Source organism: Anopheles merus, chromosome 2L (genome assembly GCF_017562075.2).
Source record: "Anopheles merus strain MAF chromosome 2L, AmerM5.1, whole genome shotgun sequence".
NCBI lineage: Eukaryota > Metazoa > Arthropoda > Insecta > Diptera > Culicidae > Anopheles > Anopheles merus.
This window is the reverse complement of record NC_054083.1, coordinates 52,894,691-52,914,611: the sequence shown is the minus strand read 5'-3', so window position 1 is coordinate 52,914,611 and position 19,921 is coordinate 52,894,691. Positions and strand designations below refer to the sequence as shown.

The 19,921-nt window shown below is 44.3% G+C and overlaps 5 protein-coding genes across 9 annotated transcripts in view; 4 read left to right on the top strand and 1 right to left on the bottom strand.

The window, feature by feature from the left end:
- Window positions 1-9,437, top strand: part of LOC121591386 (septin-7) — a 41,657-nt gene extending 32,220 nt beyond the window's left edge. Inside the window, exons 11-12 of one of the 2 annotated variants that reach the window (XR_006004531.1) lie at window positions 1,757-2,195; window positions 9,387-9,437. Coding sequence is in view for 1 of the 2 variants with exons in the window: in XM_041911830.1 (XP_041767764.1) it covers window positions 1,757-1,799 (43 nt within the window). In the remaining variant the exon portion in view is untranslated. Of the gene's footprint in view, window positions 1-1,756; window positions 5,266-9,386 lie in introns of those variants that run through there. The other variant, XM_041911830.1, reaches the window with a different exon arrangement.
- Window positions 5,935-6,868, top strand: LOC121591402. The gene is made up of 4 exons (XM_041911862.1): window positions 5,935-6,031; window positions 6,337-6,388; window positions 6,459-6,680; window positions 6,776-6,868. Exons 1-4 carry the CDS (start codon window positions 5,969-5,971, stop codon window positions 6,856-6,858), a joined length of 420 nt encoding a protein of 139 aa, XP_041767796.1. The 5' UTR covers window positions 5,935-5,968; the 3' UTR covers window positions 6,859-6,868.
- Window positions 6,954-10,586, bottom strand: LOC121591390 (NEDD4-binding protein 1). Of its 2 annotated transcripts, XM_041911841.1 has the most exons (7): window positions 10,272-10,586; window positions 8,864-9,029; window positions 7,771-8,798; window positions 7,599-7,700; window positions 7,397-7,516; window positions 7,247-7,329; window positions 6,954-7,157 (listed from the first exon to the last, which is right to left on the bottom strand). In XM_041911841.1, the coding sequence occupies exons 2-7, from the start codon at window positions 9,026-9,028 to the stop codon at window positions 7,027-7,029; spliced, it is 1,629 nt and encodes a 542-aa protein (XP_041767775.1). In that variant the 5' UTR covers window position 9,029; window positions 10,272-10,586; the 3' UTR covers window positions 6,954-7,026. The 2 variants fall into 2 exon arrangements, with proteins under 2 accessions (XP_041767775.1, XP_041767774.1); XM_041911840.1 differs by having other exon boundaries at window positions 8,864-10,586.
- LOC121592373 lies at window positions 9,418-10,243 on the top strand. Its single transcript, XM_041913775.1, has 4 exons — window positions 9,418-9,699; window positions 9,758-9,870; window positions 9,970-10,063; window positions 10,124-10,243. The coding sequence occupies exons 1-4, from the start codon at window positions 9,418-9,420 to the stop codon at window positions 10,241-10,243; spliced, it is 609 nt and encodes a 202-aa protein (XP_041769709.1).
- Window positions 10,587-10,893: 307 nt separating the features above from the next.
- LOC121591398 (glycerol-3-phosphate dehydrogenase [NAD(+)], cytoplasmic) lies at window positions 10,894-19,382 on the top strand. Of its 3 annotated transcripts, XR_006004532.1 has the most exons (8): window positions 10,894-11,001; window positions 11,309-11,464; window positions 12,225-12,402; window positions 14,521-15,100; window positions 15,183-15,336; window positions 15,408-15,500; window positions 17,630-18,849; window positions 19,022-19,382. XR_006004532.1 is itself a non-coding variant. In XM_041911859.1 (7 exons), the coding sequence occupies exons 2-7, from the start codon at window positions 11,421-11,423 to the stop codon at window positions 19,035-19,037; spliced, it is 1,065 nt and encodes a 354-aa protein (XP_041767793.1). In that variant the 5' UTR covers window positions 10,894-11,001; window positions 11,309-11,420; the 3' UTR covers window positions 19,038-19,382. The 3 variants fall into 3 exon arrangements, 2 of the variants coding, with proteins under 2 accessions (XP_041767793.1, XP_041767792.1); XM_041911859.1 differs by lacking the exon at window positions 17,630-18,849; XM_041911858.1 differs by lacking the exons at window positions 17,630-18,849; window positions 19,022-19,382 and adding an exon at window positions 17,172-17,540.
- The last annotated feature ends 539 nt before the right edge of the window (window positions 19,383-19,921 follow it).

The following is a 19,921-nucleotide window of genomic DNA, read 5'->3' as shown; positions in this document are numbered from 1 at the left end:
ACTTTGAATTCAATGTTCACTAACACTTGAACAATGTATTGTTCAACAAGCGTCCAAAAGACTGAGGCTTGACCGTCAGAAACAATAACTGGCACCGACCACGTTTCCACGTATTGAAAACGTTCGATATGCTTTGTACAGGAACTTGCAAACCTGCACTGGTAATTTCTTGTGAATTCGAACGACTGATGATCGATCACAAGCAAAAGGATACCGTACCGACCGCGTTTCCACAGATTGAAAACGTTCGATGTACGTGTATAGGGAACTTGCTCACCTACACTTGAAACATACAACTTTGAATTCAATGTTCACTAACACTTGAACAATGTATTGTTCAACAAGCGTCCAAAAGACTGAGGCTTGACCGTCAGAAACAATAACTGGCACCGACCACGTTTCCACGTATTGAAAACGTTCGATATGCTTTGTACAGGAACTTGCAAACCTGCACTGGTAATTTCTTGTGAATTCGAACGGCAGCGGTTCGACGACACACAATAATGTATCGCACCGACCACGTTTCCACAGATTGAAAACGCTCGATGTGCGTGTGTAGGTAACTTGCGCACCTACACTGGAACAAACGATACCACCAACGACGTTCCACGAATTGGAAGTCAGGTACTCGCTTTGTGGGGACACTTGCACTCCCGCACTGAAGCTACACAACACTTCTCACCGAAAACGTTCTACACTTTGAACGCTCGATGCACCAAATGTTGCGTATCTGGACTTCACAATTAAGCCACTTGTGAAGTGCACGATCTAACGCATGCGTATGCTCAAGTATGAGCCTGTCCGAACGCGCACAGCTATTTTACACGCACACTGAATGTCCTAGTGTCCAACTCACACTGTGACACTCGCGCGAACAATACACTGCCGTTATGCACACTTCCTCAATCTCTCTACGAGTATCGAAACAGCAAACGCACAATACACTGCCACTAATGCACCCGTGTGCAACGAATTGTCGTTATCTCGATAGCCAATTCTATCCGGTTCTACGAAGGACCATAATGTTTTAGTTATTGAATTTCTCAACTGGTAGAGAGAGGAACGTCTGTACTGATTGAACGCTTGCGCTAGACTCCTTCTTTATTCCTTGTTTCCTTCATTCGTCCCCTCAATACAATTCCCAAGCAACAAATTCAAGTGACAGAAGGTCATATGTTTATACCGTACAAATTCATTACTCAACAGCTATCACTTTGAGGATGTTATCATTTCTCGTGAAACTCTTGCTTACTTTTACGTTTACTACCTACCTGCATTGTTGTGTTGTGCAACATTATCTATTGTGATATGCTTTTATAAGTCTCTAGAACACGATCAACAATGTGGATATTCGTATCTTGGCCTGGGTTTTGTGTAGATAAACTAAGACACCCAACAAACCTCCCCTCAAGGCAGGTAACACCTCGGTAGTTAGAGTTTTAGTCAAGATCATCACACCTCTACATGAAATCTCCGCAGAACCAAAACCACTCCTCCAGAAATAGCTTTATCTATCTTTGGCGCTATGCAGTAGTTGTTAGCTTCTCGCCCCGGTCTCCGTTTGCCGTATCCTTATCTTCGTTTGATTAAATCGTTTTCGAATCCTGCAAGATTTTACTTCCTCCTTTTTATATCCATTTTGCTCTACCTTGATTATTCTTCTAGATACTCTTTTAGATTATATGCTATGAAATTCGTTTTGTTTTTCTTCCCTCATTTCTCAACATTACCTCCCTGCTCACCGACTCCTTTTCAGAACTGTGGACGGCAAAGGTAAGAAAAAGAAGGGCCTTTTCTAGAGTTTCGCTCACCGTTAGAGTGTGGTGTAAAGGACGGTGGGAAGAAAGTGTGCGCACACTGCTATTACTACTACTACTACTACCACCCGGAGATTGGCCAGCGATGATTGATGACGAGGACGATGAAGATGATGATAAGGATGATACGGACGAGATGAATGTGTGTGGTGGCTGGGATGTCAGGAAATGCAGAGAGCGAACGAGAGCGAGTGGAGATCCACCCTATAGATGCATATGCCCCGCCCGGATAGAAATGGCACAGGCGCACACTTCCGCCACTACCGCCATTACGGTCTGCTACTACAGCTCAAACGGCGTCCACTAAAAACTGAATTCCCCCAAAAAGATTCCCCCACTGTGCTGGAGACGCGACTGCCACAGTCGAGTATAGTTTAGGTAAGGTTTAAAAAGACAGTTAAACAAAACCGATCATAGCATCACCGCTACCCACTCGCCACTTCACGATCATCTATCCTCTGTCGCATCCTAGCAAAACAAAACACAGCCTCTCTTTCTCCCTCGTTCCGCTCACCCGCTCATCATGCTCGATCATCATACAGTATACTTCATAAGAGATTAGTAACAACATCGGTCACAAGAAAAGGAGAAAGAGCAGATATTTTTAGGCAGTCTTTCTCCAGCTGCGCCAGTACTAGTGAACGAAAATGCTAGTACGATCGCGCACAACACTTCACAGTGCTGCTGACAGTGCTTCAGAACGACGGCAACATTGACGAAAACAGAGGGACAAACCAGCCGTGTGTTGTGTGCTTGTATGAATGCGCTACGCAAAAGAGGGCCTACGGAAGGGAGCGAAATGCGACAAAAAAACATATATTTTGGTGTATAGTCCATTGGAATTAAGCTTAAAAAATACGCGACGACTTACAATTAAACGAGAGCGCTGCACCTCATATTATTTCTCGCAGGGCTATATAATCGAGTGCGAATGACTTTTCTCTGCCGTATGCACGAATTTTGCTTTCAATCTTCAAATAAACAAATTAAGAATGGTAAATCCTTACCGGAAGGACATACTAATGTCCCGTACAAGCAACACCTTTGGTATGATATAAAATTCATGAATGCTAGAGAAAAAATGTTCAGAAAACACATAAAACGGCAATCTTAAAATCGGTCCTCCCCCCACCGTACACCACACGAATGGAAAGAGTGTGACTGTGAAGGTTGTAAAGACCGGATTAATGGACGAACCACGCAAAACAGTTTAGTACCAACACACCAACAAATCCATTTCCCCCCTCACAAGCAGAGAGACAGATATGCCATATATATAGACATTTAGAGTATGTATATTTATTAAATTATTTTTAAGAAAACATGGCTTATTTTTTATATGAAAAAGAAAAGAGAGCGAGAGAGAGAGTGAAAGTGAGAGGGTATTTGTAAACCGGTTTTTCTTTTTATATTTACAAACACACATACACACACAGGCGCAATACACTATTGTTTAATAAAGTGATAAGGAGTAAAGGGTTGCGATATGGCGGAGCGAGCAGCGAGAGACAGACGTAAAAGTTTTCTCTAAAAAATGGACGACATTGACAAGAGCAGCTAATAATGCAATATGCAAATGTTACTATGTTAAAAGATTACAGAAAGGAGGGAAAGTAAAGAATAAAAATCACACAAATGAAAACGAATCAATCAATAGCAGTAATCAACAAGTATAAAACATATAAAACAAGAGCAGATAAAAGGAGAGAGAAATAAACAGCAACACGACATGTTCGTGTATACATGTTCCTCTAAAGTTAAAATTAAAGGGAAGAGATATAAAAACAAAACAAATATGCTTAACTAAGCAGGTAGCAGCAAGATAAAGCAGAACGTAATTTGAAGATAGCAAACAGATGATAGATTTCTTCCCGTTCGTAGAGACGGTTCGATTTCTGTTTAAAAGACATTCGCTAAGTACAACACCATATATTTGATATAAGATCAGCATAAGAACAACACGACAAACGGCGGTACCAATAGTGGTTAACAGCAGCAGTGATTTTTAGCTACAAACACACAGACACACACACACACACACACACACACTCGCATTCACTCACCAGGATAATAGAGCACATACGTCCCATTTTTTCGATCATTTACGATTTAGCGCAATTTATGCAAAAATAGGCACAGGCACAGGAATTTTTACCTTGATTAGATAGAAAAAAGTGTAAGTAGTGTGGTTTTTCTTGTCGATCGTCGCAACATCGTTTGCGATAAGAGAAAGAAAACTCAAAACTCCCCACCACCATCCGGTTAACCTTCTTTGAAAAGGCAATTGCTGCTAACTAGTCGAATTTTTGTACTAAAAACTACTCTCAAGATAAACAAAAACAACGAAGTAAATAAGGTAGGGAGAATTGGAAACATTTGCAACGGTTTAGTCGTCGCCTGCGTATTGGCGGATTTTCCTTGCGAAATTCGTGCAATACACGCGGGTCGAAAAGGGAAGAGAGCGTAGAAGAAGGAAGCTAAGACAAACAGAGGAAATGCTTTGTGATTTTGCAGATCGCGGGGACACCTGTTGTTGTTGTTTAGTCACTTTACAGGTTTCGCTCAACCTGCAAGAAGACACTCGCACAAGCCGCCGCAACACGCCGTCAAATGATACTTTCTATTCGCAGCAAAGTATGGATCTCATTTCGACCGTTGGCTTGCGTGCGTTTGGCGAGAGTGTCCGCAAGTAGTTGAACTGAGTTGAGCGAAGAAAACAGTTTTAAAGCCCAATTTTACACAAATAAAACCCCAATACCAAGGCACAGGTCGTCGTTGCACTGATAGACGATTCAACGGCTTCGTTGCTTTGAATGGAGCCGCCCACAAACACTTGTGGCTTTCTGTATTTGAAATTAAACTAATATCAAAGCTCTGCTGTACAAAGCGATGAGAATGGAGGTAGCTTTTTTGGATCGATCGAACTCACGTAACATTTCAACAATTCCACATAGACAGCAAGTTAGGAAGCTATTTAACTTTTTAAAGAATTGCAACAGTACAAGATCAGACTAACGATTCCACTCAACCAGCTAGCGATAGATAGCGCAATGTAAAAGAAGAAGCAAGGCTTTCCCTCCAGCGTTGTGCTGGTTTTTGTATTGACGGCGAAAAGGAAATTGATCCCCCCACGGTGTGTGCCGCGAGGTTGTTGGTGTGATGTGTTGCAAGAAGCTTGATCATTCAGAACGATCAGTAGATTAAAGTGAACGATAGTAATAGGACCCACTAATGGAATCTTTAAATGGGATAAAAAACATTCAAACTTTCTGCTGCTCTGACACTGTCCAACACGCACTCTCTCTCTCTCGCTCTACCCCTCTCTCTTTCTCCCCTTTGTCTTCTTTATACACCAAACAACACACGCTGGTAAAAGAAAATGCTTATTCACAATTAGTCATGCCGGTGGTCACAGAATAAAGAATTATAAACTTACCAAATAAGGATTTAAAAAAAACAACAACGCTCCCCTCCTTCCTACACACAAACAGCGTATAAAGCAAGTGTGTTGTGGGAACGATCGATATATGATGCTCTCTCTTGGAAAAGCAAAAGCGATTAGAGATGTGTTTCAAATCAAAAACAAACACAGTGCACCTGGGTATGGAAAGTGGGCAGAAAATAAGAATGATACAAAACGTAAACAGCACAGAAAGGAATTCCGAACAAAAAAAGGATCTATATCTGTATTTTTGTGTTGTAAAACTCTTCTTCTCACTCCGAGGGGGAAGAAGAGAAGAAGTTTTTGTGTGTGCGTGTGCGCGTGTGTGTGGTAAACGACACAGTAAACAAGACGGGAATATATTATGCTTAAGAGAGAAAAAAAAAACGCAACGTGTTTGTGAAGCCCTTTTTTTATATGCATGAAAGTTTACATTCGAAATGATAGCATTGTAATTCCTTGTTCGTGTCTGTCTCGGTTCGTTTCAAAAATGCACCTTACCTTTCGAGCATACAGGTATTTCAGGTAATCCTCTACATACGTTCGATAAAATACGCCCGTCACCGCCCTTACCGCAGAAAATATCACATTCCACTGTGTGTGTGTTTGGTTCCGTTCCGTTCGCGCTACATTTATCAGACACGCGCGCGGTCAGTCTTGTGGTGTAGTCGGGCGAGAGAAGATCCCGCCGAGGCGTACTTCCGGAAAGATGGCGGCCTACATAGTGATACCGGTGATCGTTCTAACGATAATGGCCATTTGGTTTATGGTGGTGAGTGGACGAAGGCTGTTGCAAAGTGCTTTTAAACAAAACTCAGCTTAATAGAGATGGACAGACTAGGCACAGGAACCTCAAAACCCGATTGGTTGATTGAGTCAGAGGTATTTTTGACAGAGATTATTGCGGCAAGCAAGCAAGTTTCCCGTATCTTATCGGTTGGCTTAGCGTGTCTATTGGATAAAAAAGCACGAAAGCAGTTTTGTTTATCATGTTAGATGGGACCTAACATTTGTTGTGAAATTAGCGAAAGCGTGGGTGAGAGTGTAACGAGCGTCCCTTTTTGCCTTTTTTTTCAGTACATGTACGACAAACGAATAAAACCCACAGTTAGTTCGACATCGACACCGGGTAAGACTTGATACTTCGCATTTCAATGGCGACACAACATTGGCTAATCTCCACTCCATGCCCTTTTTAGCCACGACAACCTGCACAAACGTACGGCAGGAAGGGGCTATAGTGTACACAATTTCCAACACACCCAACAACGTTGGGGCGACCGGTATTGCACGCCCTGCCTCGGATCTGAACAGTGGTGCCACACACATCCGCATCGAGCCCGATGGACGTGGTGGTCCACCGCCGCAGTACGGTGGCTACACGAGCCAGAATTTGATTGTTGTAACGACAATTCCAAGAGGTGCGTGCTTCATGGATTCAGGAAGGGGAATCGGTCAACACCACCTTCCCGTTCTCCGAGGATTTATTCACATCGGTGCTTCTTTGTCATTACAGATTTGCCGCCATCGTACGATCAGGTGGTAACGAACAGGAATGATTCACCGATCACTAGTAGTAGTAACGATACGGCAGTATAAACAAATCTCAATACCGTATGATATTTTAGAAAGAGAAGATAATGTGTTTCACGATGTTTTTATAGAAAATAAAATTATTTGATAACGTGTGTTTTTCCCACTGTACCAACAGAAAACAGTGCACAGTTTTATGGTTTATCAAAAAAAAAAATGCACTCGCGTGATCTTCTAATGCGATGTGCGATACAGTATCTGTTGCAGCGTGGGACCGTACCGTCCGTACGGATCGTCCGGCAGGAAGAAGCAGTCTTTTACCCACGAGTAACCGACGACACGCGTTTCTATAATGCGCCGCCATTCTGAAAAAAGAGAAGATAAAGAGCGAATTAGTACGAGAGAAAAGAGAGTGAGAGAACAAAACAAACGGCCCCTAGGTTCAAGAGAGTACCTGGAGAAATGTCAAGAAGATCACGAAAATTATCGTTCGATATGATCACACCATCAAACTGTTCGGCGATTGATAGTATTAATCTGTAAGTAATGTAAACATTAGATCGCAATACAAGCACGTTTTGCGGGTTTGTTGGGCAATAGTTACCGATCATCGTACGATGAAGAGCACTGGCCGGGAAGACTTTTGCACGGGGCCAGCGTTACATCGCCATTTCGATGCATCTGTTCTAGCAATGCCTGGTCCGTGCTTTGATGCCTTTTTAACCTATAACAAAAAAACAAACAGAGAAAGGTGTTTGAAATACAATTCGCGTTCGTCTGCGCTCTATCTTTAAAGAAAAACGCACTTAAACTGAGGCACTACGGCGGTCACCTCGAAGCCGAGCTTTTTAAAGTAATTTATACACAGCTCTAACCCCTTTACCGAGAACATCTTCCCATTGAGATGGCTGGAAGAAAAAGAGAAATGGTACACAATTACAATCATACACGGTCATCACAGTCTGTGCGCTATCTTACCCATACGCGACATTATTTCCATCAATGATCACCATCCGCTTTATCTTCTTTTCTACATGAAGAGCCGACCCAATAACCACATCATTCGTATTCGTGCCTTTTCCACCACCACCACCACCTTTACCACCACCTTTACCATCACCTTTACCACCACCACTACCGCTACCACTGCCATTTGTGTGTGGCTTCTGTTGAGGACGATTGGGTTTCGCTCGTGTAGCGTTGGACGCGCTGTACCCGAGCGGGATACAATCCAGCGTGGGAAAGGCTGGCGTTTTGGTGTTGCTGGCAGCATATGACGAGCAAGAAGGTTGCTCCGTATCGGGATAGTCGCTCAAATCGATCACATCGGTAACGATCGTTTCGGCAACTTGACTGTTGGAGCGGATCTTCTTCTTCGTTTGTACTTTAGTGGCACTGGTATTGGTCCTGGTACTGCTTGAACTCGTGCACGGTTCGGCAGTGTCCACCTTTATTGGTTCTACACACTCAGCAGCGTTGATCTTCATGTCCTTCATGCTGTTGTTCATCGTTTGATCGAACGTGCTGTCTAGCACAATCACACTACTTTCGTCCGGTTCGATCGTGGCAGACTGGCGGTCCGGTTCGATACTGACCGACGATGATTGCTGTTGTTTTGGTTCACCATCCTTCGGTGATGCTGATTGTTCCTCCACATCGCTACCGACGACGTACAGTGGAACATCTTCCTCCCGTATGCCAGGATTACGATCGACGTAAAACAAAGGATCAGCGGAAGCATTTTCCACTGCATCACCACCCGTACCACCCGTCGGCTCACTTTCTTCGTCCGAATCCTCAATCACGATCGTATCGGGGGCCGATTTTTGTCGATTATTCTCTTTGATACCCCCGTTCTGTGGATTGACAGCGACTGGCATGTTTTGGAGATGCACTACTGCATCCTGCTGCTTGCGACGTTTCTCCACAATAGCGCTCAACCGGCGCAGATTCTCCTTCGAGCTTCGTTTCATCGCTTTCGACATCTTGCCAGGGCTCATGTTTGCCTGCAATACATAAAGGGTGATTAGAAGCGTGGCATGAAAAGGGGTTTCGTTTCCCGTGTACTAACCTGCCGGGTATCCATGCTTGCGAAGGTTTGTGCCAGCTGGTTTGTCGGTTTCTTTTTAGTTCTCCGTTTAGCTTTGAAAGTGTTGGGTTTTTCCTTTTTGGTGCTACGACGTGGTTGAGCAGGCCCGTTTAATTGCTGCTTCTTGCCCGCCCTAGTGCGAGCCATGCTGGCGCGTTGTGGAAAGATTGTAATAACAAAACTCATTCAGATTGTATTCGTTCGGGTGTAAACAGACCGATCGGTGGCGATGGTACACTGACAGACAGACGGTAGTGCATGTTATGAAAAGTATGAAACATGCAAGTAGTTGCTCCCTTTCTGGAGGACCTCTACCGCAGTGCGCATGTCCTATTCTCCTACATGCTTCGTTCAATCCGTCACAAAGGCTCGAAGAAGCAAAATCAATGACATTAGTCACGACAACTTGCTGGGCAGAAGATTGCACCCACTTTAGGATAGCTTTTCCTCCACCCAACGTAGTGTTAAAATATTAGCGTTTTGTGTAACCCTTCTGCTATTGTAGATTTTAAGAAAGATCGACACACTAGAACCCGATGGAATCGATATGGGAAAACATCAGCACCGCGCTGGAACTGGCGCCCGACACAGCGGACAGGTGGTTGGCCAAGCTTCGGGCACAGTACGCGCAAAGCCATCGCCACTACCACACGGAGTCCGAGCTGATCCGTCGAAAGGTTCCTCATCTAACGGGAGCGAGTGTATGCATTCAGCTGGCCGCCCTGTTTCAGTATTACCACTTCGAGGCGGACAAAGACTGTGTCGCACGGAATTGTGAGACAGTGGGTGAATTCTTTACCGATGCACAGATTGAAAATGTAAGTCCCCCAAGCAATTGCTGCAGGTTGATCTGTCTAATGCGGATCATCTTTCCAGAAAACGCTGGAAGCGAACGTAAAGCGACTGCTGGGAGACTTGCAGATGGAGGCTGGGGATCTATCCGAGAGTGACGTGCAATACTTTCAGGACTTGGACCTGCTAGTACTGGGGTGAGTTAGTATGGAGGGGGGGGGGGGATGGGGCACCTGGTTTAGAGTTAGTTCTAATGTTGTGCTCCCTATCGCTCTCTATCATTCCCGACATGCCAGTATCCCGGCGGAAGAGTACAAACAATACACCCAGCAGCTTCGTAACGAATGTCCGGCAGAGGATGTCAGTTCCTACGATAAAATGCGCCTTAAGGTAAATGCCGGCTGCACCTTCAGGAAGCGTTTAGCGGAACTTGTGTTTTCTTCTTTGCAGCTACTGCAAGCGCTGAGCCGCATACCGAGCATTTACATGACGGCGCAGTTCAGCGAGCGCTTCGAGAGTGCCGCACGCACCAACATTGAGCAGGAAATTAAGGATTTGCAATCGAAATAGAGCACCAATCGGTAGATACAATACTAACCTCTGCTACGTAAGTATTATTACTCGTTCTCGCCGTTGCGTGTTCGTGCCGTGTGTTCGCCGAAACAACTGTTCCACGCTGCATTGGATTGTCGGTGGGGAGCGGTTTAGAACGTCGTTGCGTTAAAAGTTAGGGTAAACGAATAAAGAGTCTATCGCTATTTGGGTAGTATATTTGATGTTGCGGGCACAGTAGCACAATTGTAATTCGCAAAGAGGAATTTATCCCACAATACTAATAGATGTGTGGTGCTGGCTGCGGGCTAGCGCTTTCGCAAAAATAAAGAAGCGATGTAAACAAACGCACCATGCGCGGGATTGTCAACGATGACGTTTCTTGCCACCGCCATTTTGACAGCGAACGGTCAAACCCGAATCGTGTGTGCTTCCCCCAGGGGCCATGGCTTGTTAAGAATCCACAGGGCATGCTGTGATTGTAGTCGTAGGTGGAGTTTTACTATAGAAAATGGATATCTTTACGTATTAATGGGCTAATTTATTCTATTTTATTATAAAATATCATTAAATGGGACAAAAATGCACTCCTTGCATTACAAAAGCACAACGGAACGTAATTTAAGACAACCAACCACCATTGCATAATCTTGTCAGCAGCTCGTTAGCGCGCCTAAACAAGGTTGGCGAGTTGGGTGCTGTCTTATCGTACGATGTGGATGGTTTTTTGCACTTATTTCCAATTGTTTGCGCGAAGAGGACGCATCGTTTCGAAAGTAAGTTCCTGCGGTGGGGAAGATTTCAAACACGAAAACGCCAAATTCGTTTGCCGTGGTTTGGTCCATCGTGTGTGTTTGGCGCTGGTGATCAGCTGAACGCAGTACACAGCACAAAATAGACACCAAAGCACACATACACGTGGTCGGTGTGTGGTGTAGCCAGCGCACACGGCACGGCACGGCACGGCACGGCACACCCGAACGGCCCGAGAACGGCCCGAATCCACTTCTTCCGTGGCGGTTGATTGGATTCGTATTTCGAGCATTACATAAAACCGTTTTCTTCATTTCCCAAAACTCGCAGCTTCCGACTGGTGGTGTGTTCATTCCTCCTGCACTGTTGATCCTGTACTCTTGAGTTCCTGTTCCTCTGTGCGCTGCAAAAAGTCGATACCGCCCTCACCCCGCCAGCAACCATGTCTGATAAGGTCCGTGTGTGCATCGTCGGTTCCGGAAACTGGTAAGTGTTCGCCATACTTCTGTAGATACCGGAAAAGTGTGTGTGTGTGTGTATGCGTGTGTGCAGTTTTTTTCCTCTCTATCCTGCCAAACAGGCATCACATCGTTAGTCCTTGAACAGATAGCTAGAAGAAGTAGGCCGTGATTGACAGTGGCGTGATATCCTTGCGAGAACATGTGTGTATGTGCTAGATATCCATTTCTGCTCCACCGTTCTGCTCCAATGTCAAGGCAATCGCGGTGCGCGCTGTGTTGTTGTGAGCAAATTTTCCTCACAAAAGTAAAGCGAGTAAAAATCCTCCACACCGTGTTCGACAACAGTCGGGAGGTCAGGGTTACGTAAAGGAAGCGAGATAAATTGAAACGATTCTCGAGCAATGAAAACAACAGTCACAGGGAGAAAAAATACTACGAATGCGCGCGTCAGTGTGGGAGTATTTACATCTCGCCGCACGAAGAAAAGTCAATTAAAGCAAAAAAAGATGTCCCCAAGCTGACCTACTCTCCTCAAGTGAGGACGGACACAGAGTTGATGAAGGTTAAGTTCTTTTGCTCTGATTCTATTGTCATAGTAAACATAGAAAAGGTCGGCCACAATCGGCCACCAATGAGCAATGTTTTGGCGTGTTTCGCGCCGGGAAACGTTCTACCAAAGCAAATAGGATTACATATGTTATTGTATATGACTCGCGAAAAAAAAGGACAACAACAAACGGGAATTAAACCTTGTTTCTCTTGTGTCTATTTTTTCTACATTCTAGGGGATCGGCCATCGCCAAGATCGTGGGCGCCAATGCCAAGCGGCTGGCCACGTTCGAGGACCGCGTCACGATGTACGTGTACGAGGAGATGATCGATGGCAAGAAGCTAACGGAAATCATCAACACGACGCACGAGAACGTCAAGTATCTGCCTGGACACAAGCTGCCCGAGAACGTCGTAAGTTTTTGTGCATTGCAACGGAGCGTGTTGCCCTTTCCCGCCACACGATATTGCCTGTTGCGCGGTTGAACGGTGGGCCTGAAGTATTTATAGTATTTGTCCTTTGTCACGGTGCCAAAGTTCCATCTGATCGTAATAGTCCGTGGGCGTGGGCGCCCATACGCGCACCCAAACTCCTCCCACCTCCACGTCTCGCCAGGTGTGTCCGATGGAGGGAGAATAATTAATTGCCCCCTCCGATAGGTAATGGCTTATCGGTTGTTTACCGAAGCTGTTGGTTCTGCGATTGAGAAACAGTTTTTATGGAGAGCCTGTCGGTTATCTTATCGGCTGGGGAGGTTCATCGTGCTTGAGCTCTCGAAGATTAATAATTCCATGTATTGTGGGAACGTGTCGAAACACATTTAATATGTGTCAAAAAGCTGCCGACACACCACACCCCGGGAGGGAGGGTAGTAGTAAATGAGTTTTAAATGAGCATGGCTTATAGCGCGGCAATGTTGAATGATCTTCCACGGCGGAGTGTGAATGCATGTACGAACGACTGTGACTGCATCACACAGCGACTGCATTTATCTTAACAGTTGCGCGTATAAGTGTGTGAGTTCTCGTTCTCTTGCAACAAACACACACACCCACAGACGTACACATCGCTGGATAGTTGTGTGTAGTAGGGCAATTAAGCGCACTAGAAGCTTGCACGTGACTGCACGTGGCATGATGCGGAAGCATGCCCGCTAGCTAGATGGATGACCTCAAGTGTGCACTATTGGCGCGCTGTTCGTTCCGTTGCTGCCAGCTCATATCCACTCAAAGTGAAGTGGGAAGGCCACTAACTAGAGTATGCTGCTAACATCGATCATTTCCTGGACATTATTATGACGAAGGAAATATATTTCCTGTCAGCGCTGTTCTCCTGCCTTGCAGATTGATTTGTTTATTGTTTGACGATTTTACTTTCACCGACAGAAGCACACAATCACTTTCAAATCTCACTTTACATAAGCGCCGACCATTCCGCCGAAATGTAGTAGCAAAGCAACACGGCCGGTGATTGTTGTGAGCAAAGGAAAGGTTATCACTCTACGCCTCCAAGTCCAACCCAGGGTGCCCTCGGTCAATTCCGTTCGTCAGTCTTGTCTTTCTTTTTCCGTTCGTCCGCCGAGCGTGAAAAGTGATTCGGTTGGAATTTGGAACCACCCTGCCCAGCACAAAATGGACCTTGCGAAGGAACCTGTTTCGACTTTATCGCGCTTATCATTAACCTTCCCGGCGACCACCCGCTGTCGCCCGCTGTCAAAGCATTTTGTGTCAACCCGGGCTTTTCGACAGTCCGATGAATAGTGATGATGTAAGGGGACAGTGGTGTTTAAATAGGAATTGCCCTCGAGGTGTCGCCCGAGAGCAGCAGCAAAACAAGAGCAAGACCAGCACAGAAAGAAAGGAAGCAACGATAACGATAATTGATCAAACAAATGTATGCAAATAGCAGCAACACCACCACCGCCTAGTCAGCCAGCCAGCCATTATCATACGGAGCCATTTTCGAAGACGGATCGTTCGCTTGTTTCTTTGTTCGCAAGCGTAATGTCTTTTTCCGGACACACATACACATGGCGGTGGTGTAGCGATCAATGAACCACATCTATTGCTCGTCAACCCGTGCCGACATAATGATTGAGCGGCGTAGCGAGAGTTTAGACAAAGGGAGGGAGGGTTGAGGAGAACTGTGCGAGACGAACACGTTGTGCATTGGCTGTGCAGCTGCATTTTCACTCGCGTGGGCACGGAGTTTATTTTTAAACCTTCGACATTAGGAAAAAAGCCAATGCTATGCTGTAAGCAAAGACAAGCGGGTGAGATGTATTGTTTAACATGCCGGTCACGAATAGATTGATCATAGCTTGTTCGTGCTTTTTTAGGGTAATAAATCGATGAGTTTTTGACTTCTTTGATTCCAGTAGAACGATAATTTGACATATTGGCAGAAGGTTTGCCTTCTGATTTTCTTTAAACTAATGCTCTCGGATTAAATTATACTTCCTACTGATAATGATTGGGTCCTTTTAATGTGTGTCTGGTGTTTGCTCCCCTTCTTCTTTCCTATTGCCCTAGGTCGCCGTTCCGGATGTGGTGGAAGCTGCCAAGGATGCCGACATTCTGATCTTTGTCGTGCCGCACCAGTTTATCCGTGGACTGGGCACGCAGCTGCTGGGCAAAATCAAGCCGACGGCCGTCGGTCTGTCCCTGATCAAGGGCTTCGATGTTGCCGAGGGCGGTGGCATGGAGCTGATCTCGCACCTGATCACCAAGCATCTGAAGATCCCGTGCTCGGTGCTGATGGGCGCCAATCTGGCCGGTGAGGTAGCGGAGGAGAAGTTCTGCGAGACGACCATCGGCTGCCGGGACATGAAGATTGCGCAAACCCTGCGCGATCTCTTCCTGACGCCAAACTTCCGCGTGGTCGTGGTGGACGATGTCGATGCGGTCGAGATCTGCGGTGCGCTCAAGAACATTGTGGCTTGCGGTGCCGGATTCGTCGATGGCATGGGACTGGGCGACAACACGAAGGCGGCCGTCATTCGGTTAGGTCTGATGGAGATGATCAAGTTCGTGGATGTGTTCTACCCGGGTAGCAAGCTGTCGACGTTCTTCGAGAGCTGCGGCGTTGCTGATCTCATCACTACGTGTTACGGTGAATTTTCGCATTTTGGATTGTGGTGTCGTTGTGTGATGGCTGGAAACTAATGTGCAAACTCCCTTCCCGCTGAGAACAGGTGGCCGTAACCGTAAGGTGTCGGAAGCGTTCGTGAAGACGGGCAAAACGATCGTAGAGCTGGAGAACGAGATGCTCAATGGACAGAAGCTGCAGGGCCCGATCACTGCCGAGGAGGTGAACTTTATGCTGAAGAGCAAAGGCATGGAGGATAAGTGAGTGTTTTGGGCGAATGTTCCTCTCCGAGACGATGGCAAGCTAAATAAATCCGCTCGTTTCGTTGTAGATTCCCACTATTTACCGCCATCCACAAGATCTGCACCGGTGCGGTGAAGCCACAAGGATTCCTGGACTGTCTGCGCAACCACCCGGAGCACATGTAAGTCGAACTTCTCCTCTTCTTCTTCTACTTCTCCTCTCACGCAACCAAAAACAAACAATAATGTGCTGGCCCAAACACGCCATTTAAATCGACCAAAATTGGCTCACAATATATGCCTGGAGTGTGTGTAGCGTTTTGTGTCAGCGCAATAGCAAAAAAAGACAAAAGCAACAAAAACCGAGAACCGAGTGTTTCCGAGTACAAACGGAAGCAATTGCAAGTCAAGCAAGAGATGAGAGAGTAGAGTTAGATGCGCAACGGGTTGCTGTGTGGTAGCCGTAGAGATGAGCTTTGTTGAACTATCTATATACACACACACAAAAAAGAGAGAGAGATAAGCATACAATTGTTTGTTTGCGACCCGTAGATGGGGCAACGCCTTAAAATTGAACGTTTAGGGATATAATCCGACACTTTAGCAGCACAGCAGCACCCGGCGCAGATATCAGTAGAGAGTGTATGTGTTTGTGTGTAGACAAATCTGAACCAACCAAACAAAATTGTTAAACCAAGTATGGATGCAACATCCAGCGACTAACTACGGTAGTCAGTCAGTCAGGCAGATAGCAAACTGTACTCGAACACCTCCCTCCGGTTTTGTGCGTAGTAGGCGTTGTTAACTCTTGTGCACAGACATTGTGTTTTCTTCTTCGCTAGCATCTTTGCAGTTGCACTGTTTTTTCGATACAGTTTAAAGTTCTTGCCCGTTCTTTATCTTTCGTAATTTACTCTTTGAGATTTTCTATGTTATTTTTCTCCTCTAAAGTTTCCCCTCTTCCATTTACATACTTTATTTGTTCTAAATTCCGACACAGAAATGCGATTAGTTCACTTCATTGTTTCTTTTCCTGTAACATCGCTTTGTGTATAATATGTTTACAAAATGCGTATATGGCAGTCCTATGGTACGTTTGTTCATCATAACACCACCAACGCCACGGGGTGTAGTAGACCCTCTACCATTCTACCATTTTGCCTTATTTTTTTGCGCGTATGTTTGTGTACAGTTTTGTGGCTAATTTGCAATAGTAGTGTGACATCACGATGATGATAAACCGCTTAGATGTGTGCGGGTTGTTGTTAGGTAATTGAACAGAGAGAGGGAGAGAGGGAGCGGTCGCATTTAGAGTATATATGTTTGTTTATTGTTCGTGTTTAGTGTAATTTCGCTAGAAACCCCGGAAGCAAAACAAGTAAATGTGAATAAGCATGGATATAGTACGAGATCGTTGTGTACATTCGCTGTTAATATATGATTTTGCCGATGTGTTTGTATTTAAACTGTGCATTTTACTTTAATTTAAGTTTATGTTTGTGGTAAATAAGCGCAGCGTTATTAATAATATGTTTCGTTTTCCTCAGAAGTGTTACCCTATTTATGATTCTTTTCCATTTAGGTAGAGGCTCAGTTTTACAATCTCCCATCATCATTGTTTTTACAACTCGTGTTTTATCTGTTTGTGCTGCAGATGCGTTTGTAGGGTAGAAGTGCCTTTTTGCTTTGAAGCTTTAAAGTCGTAGATAAAAGTACAAATATAGACATATCATCTTGTGCATGGCAATGATATGGCATAAACTATGGGCAAACAATAGCAATGCTTATTACTTCGTAGCCGCTGGACTTATTTATAACAAACGCTAAATGTGATGCTTTGATAATCGTTTCAGTTTATGTGTGAAAAATTTGTTCATTTTTTAAATTGGAAGAGAACAATTCGGACGCTTGTTGTTGAAAATTACTGCTTGCTGTGGATCAAAATTCGGAAATTCTACCCTAATACTATCGTGGCATGTGGCATGGTGAATGAAAATGGCAATAGAAAAAAGCTTTGGGAGTAAGAATGTAACTAGCTTTTCGCTTTCAAATCACATTGTATGCTTGACAAATCAGCTTTATGATGGGCTCTTTACAGCATCGTTTAACTCATGAACGTGGGGTATAAGAAAGAAGCACACTTGAATCATGTTATGCATGTTTCTACTTTTTAGTATTTGTTTTGTTTAAAACGACATTCCGTTACCATCACCTTTCCCCGCCAAAAAAAAAAAAAGGATTCAGCTGTGTGCGAACATGAGTTTTACGTTATCGTTTTTCTTTCTCTTCTCTCCCCGTTCCTTCATTTTAGGACACCATGGGCAAAGCTCTAGAGAAATGTCGCACTTGTTGTTACTCAAGCCAAACCATTTCTCTGTAACAATAATAACAATCACACACACCACCACCACCCAATAGCAATCGATCGCAATTTTCGCGTGTAGTAGCTAATCACAATTCCTTCCCCCATTTGATTCTTGTGTCAGTCAGGCAAGATCAGTCAGGGATCACAATCAGATCTCACAACATAGCTAAAGGATAACGCTACTACTATTACTACTACTACTACTACCGCTACTACTACTTACCCTTACCTTCCAAAACACGGCTCAGAAGGTTGTGAAATTTGCATTTATTTTGAGTTGGCAAAAGCAAACGATTTTGCTGATAATACCAAATATCGAGCCAAGCTAACACATTCCCTGTTTTTAGAAACATTTTATGATATTATTTTCTATGTTTATTTTCTACCTAACAGTAAGCGTTAAAGTGTTTCTTTTAGACTGGTTTGTTTTGTTTCTGTAATGAGATTAAAATTACCAAAAATTTTAATTTTTTTTTACAATATTGCTTCCACAAGGATAGCTGTTGGGGCAGTGGGTTTGAAATTGGCGACTAGTGGGGCTTTTGCTATTCATCATTTTCCAATACGTTTAGATAGGTCAAGAGAGAGAGAGAGAGGTGTGCGAGTTGTTAAACCAATCCAAAACGTCCATCCATCGTCGCCGAAATTGGTTTTAGTGTTACAAAACAAAAACAATCCTGCATGATATGTGATACGAAAGCTGATTTGAAAGTGAATAAACATCAACAGTTATTGGGACATTCGATTGGTATTCAATTGTTGAGAAATGCAAAACAAATCAAAAGATGTGAGGGACCAAATTCACTTTTTCTCTCATAACATAAAACCCCCCTGTGTAATTCCCGTGTCGTATGTAATTGTCCATTCCTTCTGGTTCTTCTGTTGTCCTGTTTCTACTGTTTTGTTTTTGGACATAATTTCCATTGCGTTTATCGTTCACATCTTCGTGCTCATCCGTCCATCATACATCTGCACCGAATGAAACCGTTTCCCGTAGACCGCCCTGTGTTTCCCCCTTACGTGTATGCTCTCCAATTGGCGAACCATCATAGCTGTTTCTTGCACCCTAATTGTGTTAAGCAACAAATTCGCTAGTTTTGTAACGTGAACTAATTGTGTTTTTTCCTTTGGACCTCTGTTCCGCTCGAATCACGTCCCGGTGAAAGGTAAGTACTACTACTACTCTCGCCATGTTTCATGTTGACACAAAATCGGCATCTACACAAAACATAAAACAGAATTTACAGCAGAAGATTTTGTAGTCTAATGTAGGGTGTGTGGTCGATGTATGGCTAGATTTTAATGTGTTTCCTTTCCATACTCTCTTCTCTTTTGTAGGCAAAAGTTTTCCTAAATCCACCGTGATACGCTAGTACGATCGGGAGCAACTACTAAACGCGCGTCGCGTCGTGCATCGAACAGCACCCCGGCGCTGATATAATTAAACTATCTGACATTAGAAGATGTTGCAAAACTTCCTCCGACCCGATCACCCCATGAAACAGGAAACACGTGGCGTGAAAATTCATTGCCACCCACCCCTCCCTCTCGCCCTCGTCCCTCGTGGAAATGAAAATCGAATCTTAGGTGAAGCGAATTTTAGAACTTTCTATTTGATAAATGTTGTTATAGCAAAATGGTTGAAGGCCGCTGTACATAGGACGTAATAAATTCGAAAAATGTAGACATCGCGAATAGACATGCTTGTGTGTGTGTGTGATTTCTTCTCGAAAATTAGCGCTCTCTTGGGTGGGTAAGTGAGATAAGATAACAGAAACAATAACCGAAATAAATCGGAGAAGCTGAGTTTTAAATTTTAAAATACAATCACGTGGCTTGGTGTGCAGGGTTGGTTTGAACTTTAGCAAGTGGTAGGAATGCTCTGTTTCACTTCGGTCTCTTTCTTTCTCCCAACCTGTCTGTTGGATGTGGGCAAAAAAATTAACCCTGTCTGGTCACAACCAACTATGGGATGTTTCGCACACTTTGTGGCCATACTTCATCTTTTGGGTTGAAAAATGTAAAATTATCCAGTTCGCGGCGGTAATTGAAATGAAATAAATTGTCCTAAAAATTAACACTAAAAAATTGCACATTTTTCCTCGTTCTCTTTTGCGTTGGTTCAAAAATTCAACCGCGCGTAGGACTGCACCCGTTGTGTCAATATGAAGTTTGTATTTTTTTTCTCTATCAACCTGTCAAATGCGCTCGGCGTGGGGCGACCTGGCCTCGGGTACA

Excerpts from the sequence above, each read along its gene's own strand:
- LOC121592373 (XM_041913775.1), top strand. The coding sequence starts at position 9,418 with ATGGAATCGATATGGGAAAACATCAGCACCGCGCTGGAACTGGCGCCC. Across the intron at positions 9,700-9,757 it reads CCGATGCACAGATTGAAAAT|AAAACGCTGGAAGCGAACGT; the intron begins GTAAGTCCCCCA and ends TCATCTTTCCAG. Across the intron at positions 10,064-10,123 it reads ACGATAAAATGCGCCTTAAG|CTACTGCAAGCGCTGAGCCG; the intron begins GTAAATGCCGGC and ends TCTTCTTTGCAG.
- LOC121591398 (XM_041911858.1), top strand. The coding sequence starts at position 11,421 with ATGTCTGATAAGGTCCGTGTGTGCATCGTCGGTTCCGGAAACTG. Across the intron at positions 15,337-15,407 it reads AGCAAAGGCATGGAGGATAA|ATTCCCACTATTTACCGCCA; the intron begins GTGAGTGTTTTG and ends GTTTCGTTGTAG. Across the intron at positions 15,501-17,171 it reads CGCAACCACCCGGAGCACAT|TTTATGTGTGAAAAATTTGT; the intron begins GTAAGTCGAACT and ends TAATCGTTTCAG.
- LOC121591390 (XM_041911840.1), bottom strand. The coding sequence starts at position 9,067 with ATGAGTTTTGTTATTACAATCTTTCCACAACGCGCCAGCATGGCTCGC. Across the intron at positions 7,517-7,598 it reads GCCGTAGTGCCTCAGTTTAA|GTTAAAAAGGCATCAAAGCA; the intron begins GTGCGTTTTTCT and ends TTTTTGTTATAG. Across the intron at positions 7,330-7,396 it reads TCTTCATCGTACGATGATCG|ATTAATACTATCAATCGCCG; the intron begins GTAACTATTGCC and ends CATTACTTACAG.
- LOC121591402 (XM_041911862.1), top strand. The coding sequence starts at position 5,969 with ATGGCGGCCTACATAGTGATACCGGTGATCGTTCTAACGATAATGGCC. Across the intron at positions 6,389-6,458 it reads TAGTTCGACATCGACACCGG|CCACGACAACCTGCACAAAC; the intron begins GTAAGACTTGAT and ends TGCCCTTTTTAG. Across the intron at positions 6,681-6,775 it reads TGTAACGACAATTCCAAGAG|ATTTGCCGCCATCGTACGAT; the intron begins GTGCGTGCTTCA and ends TTGTCATTACAG.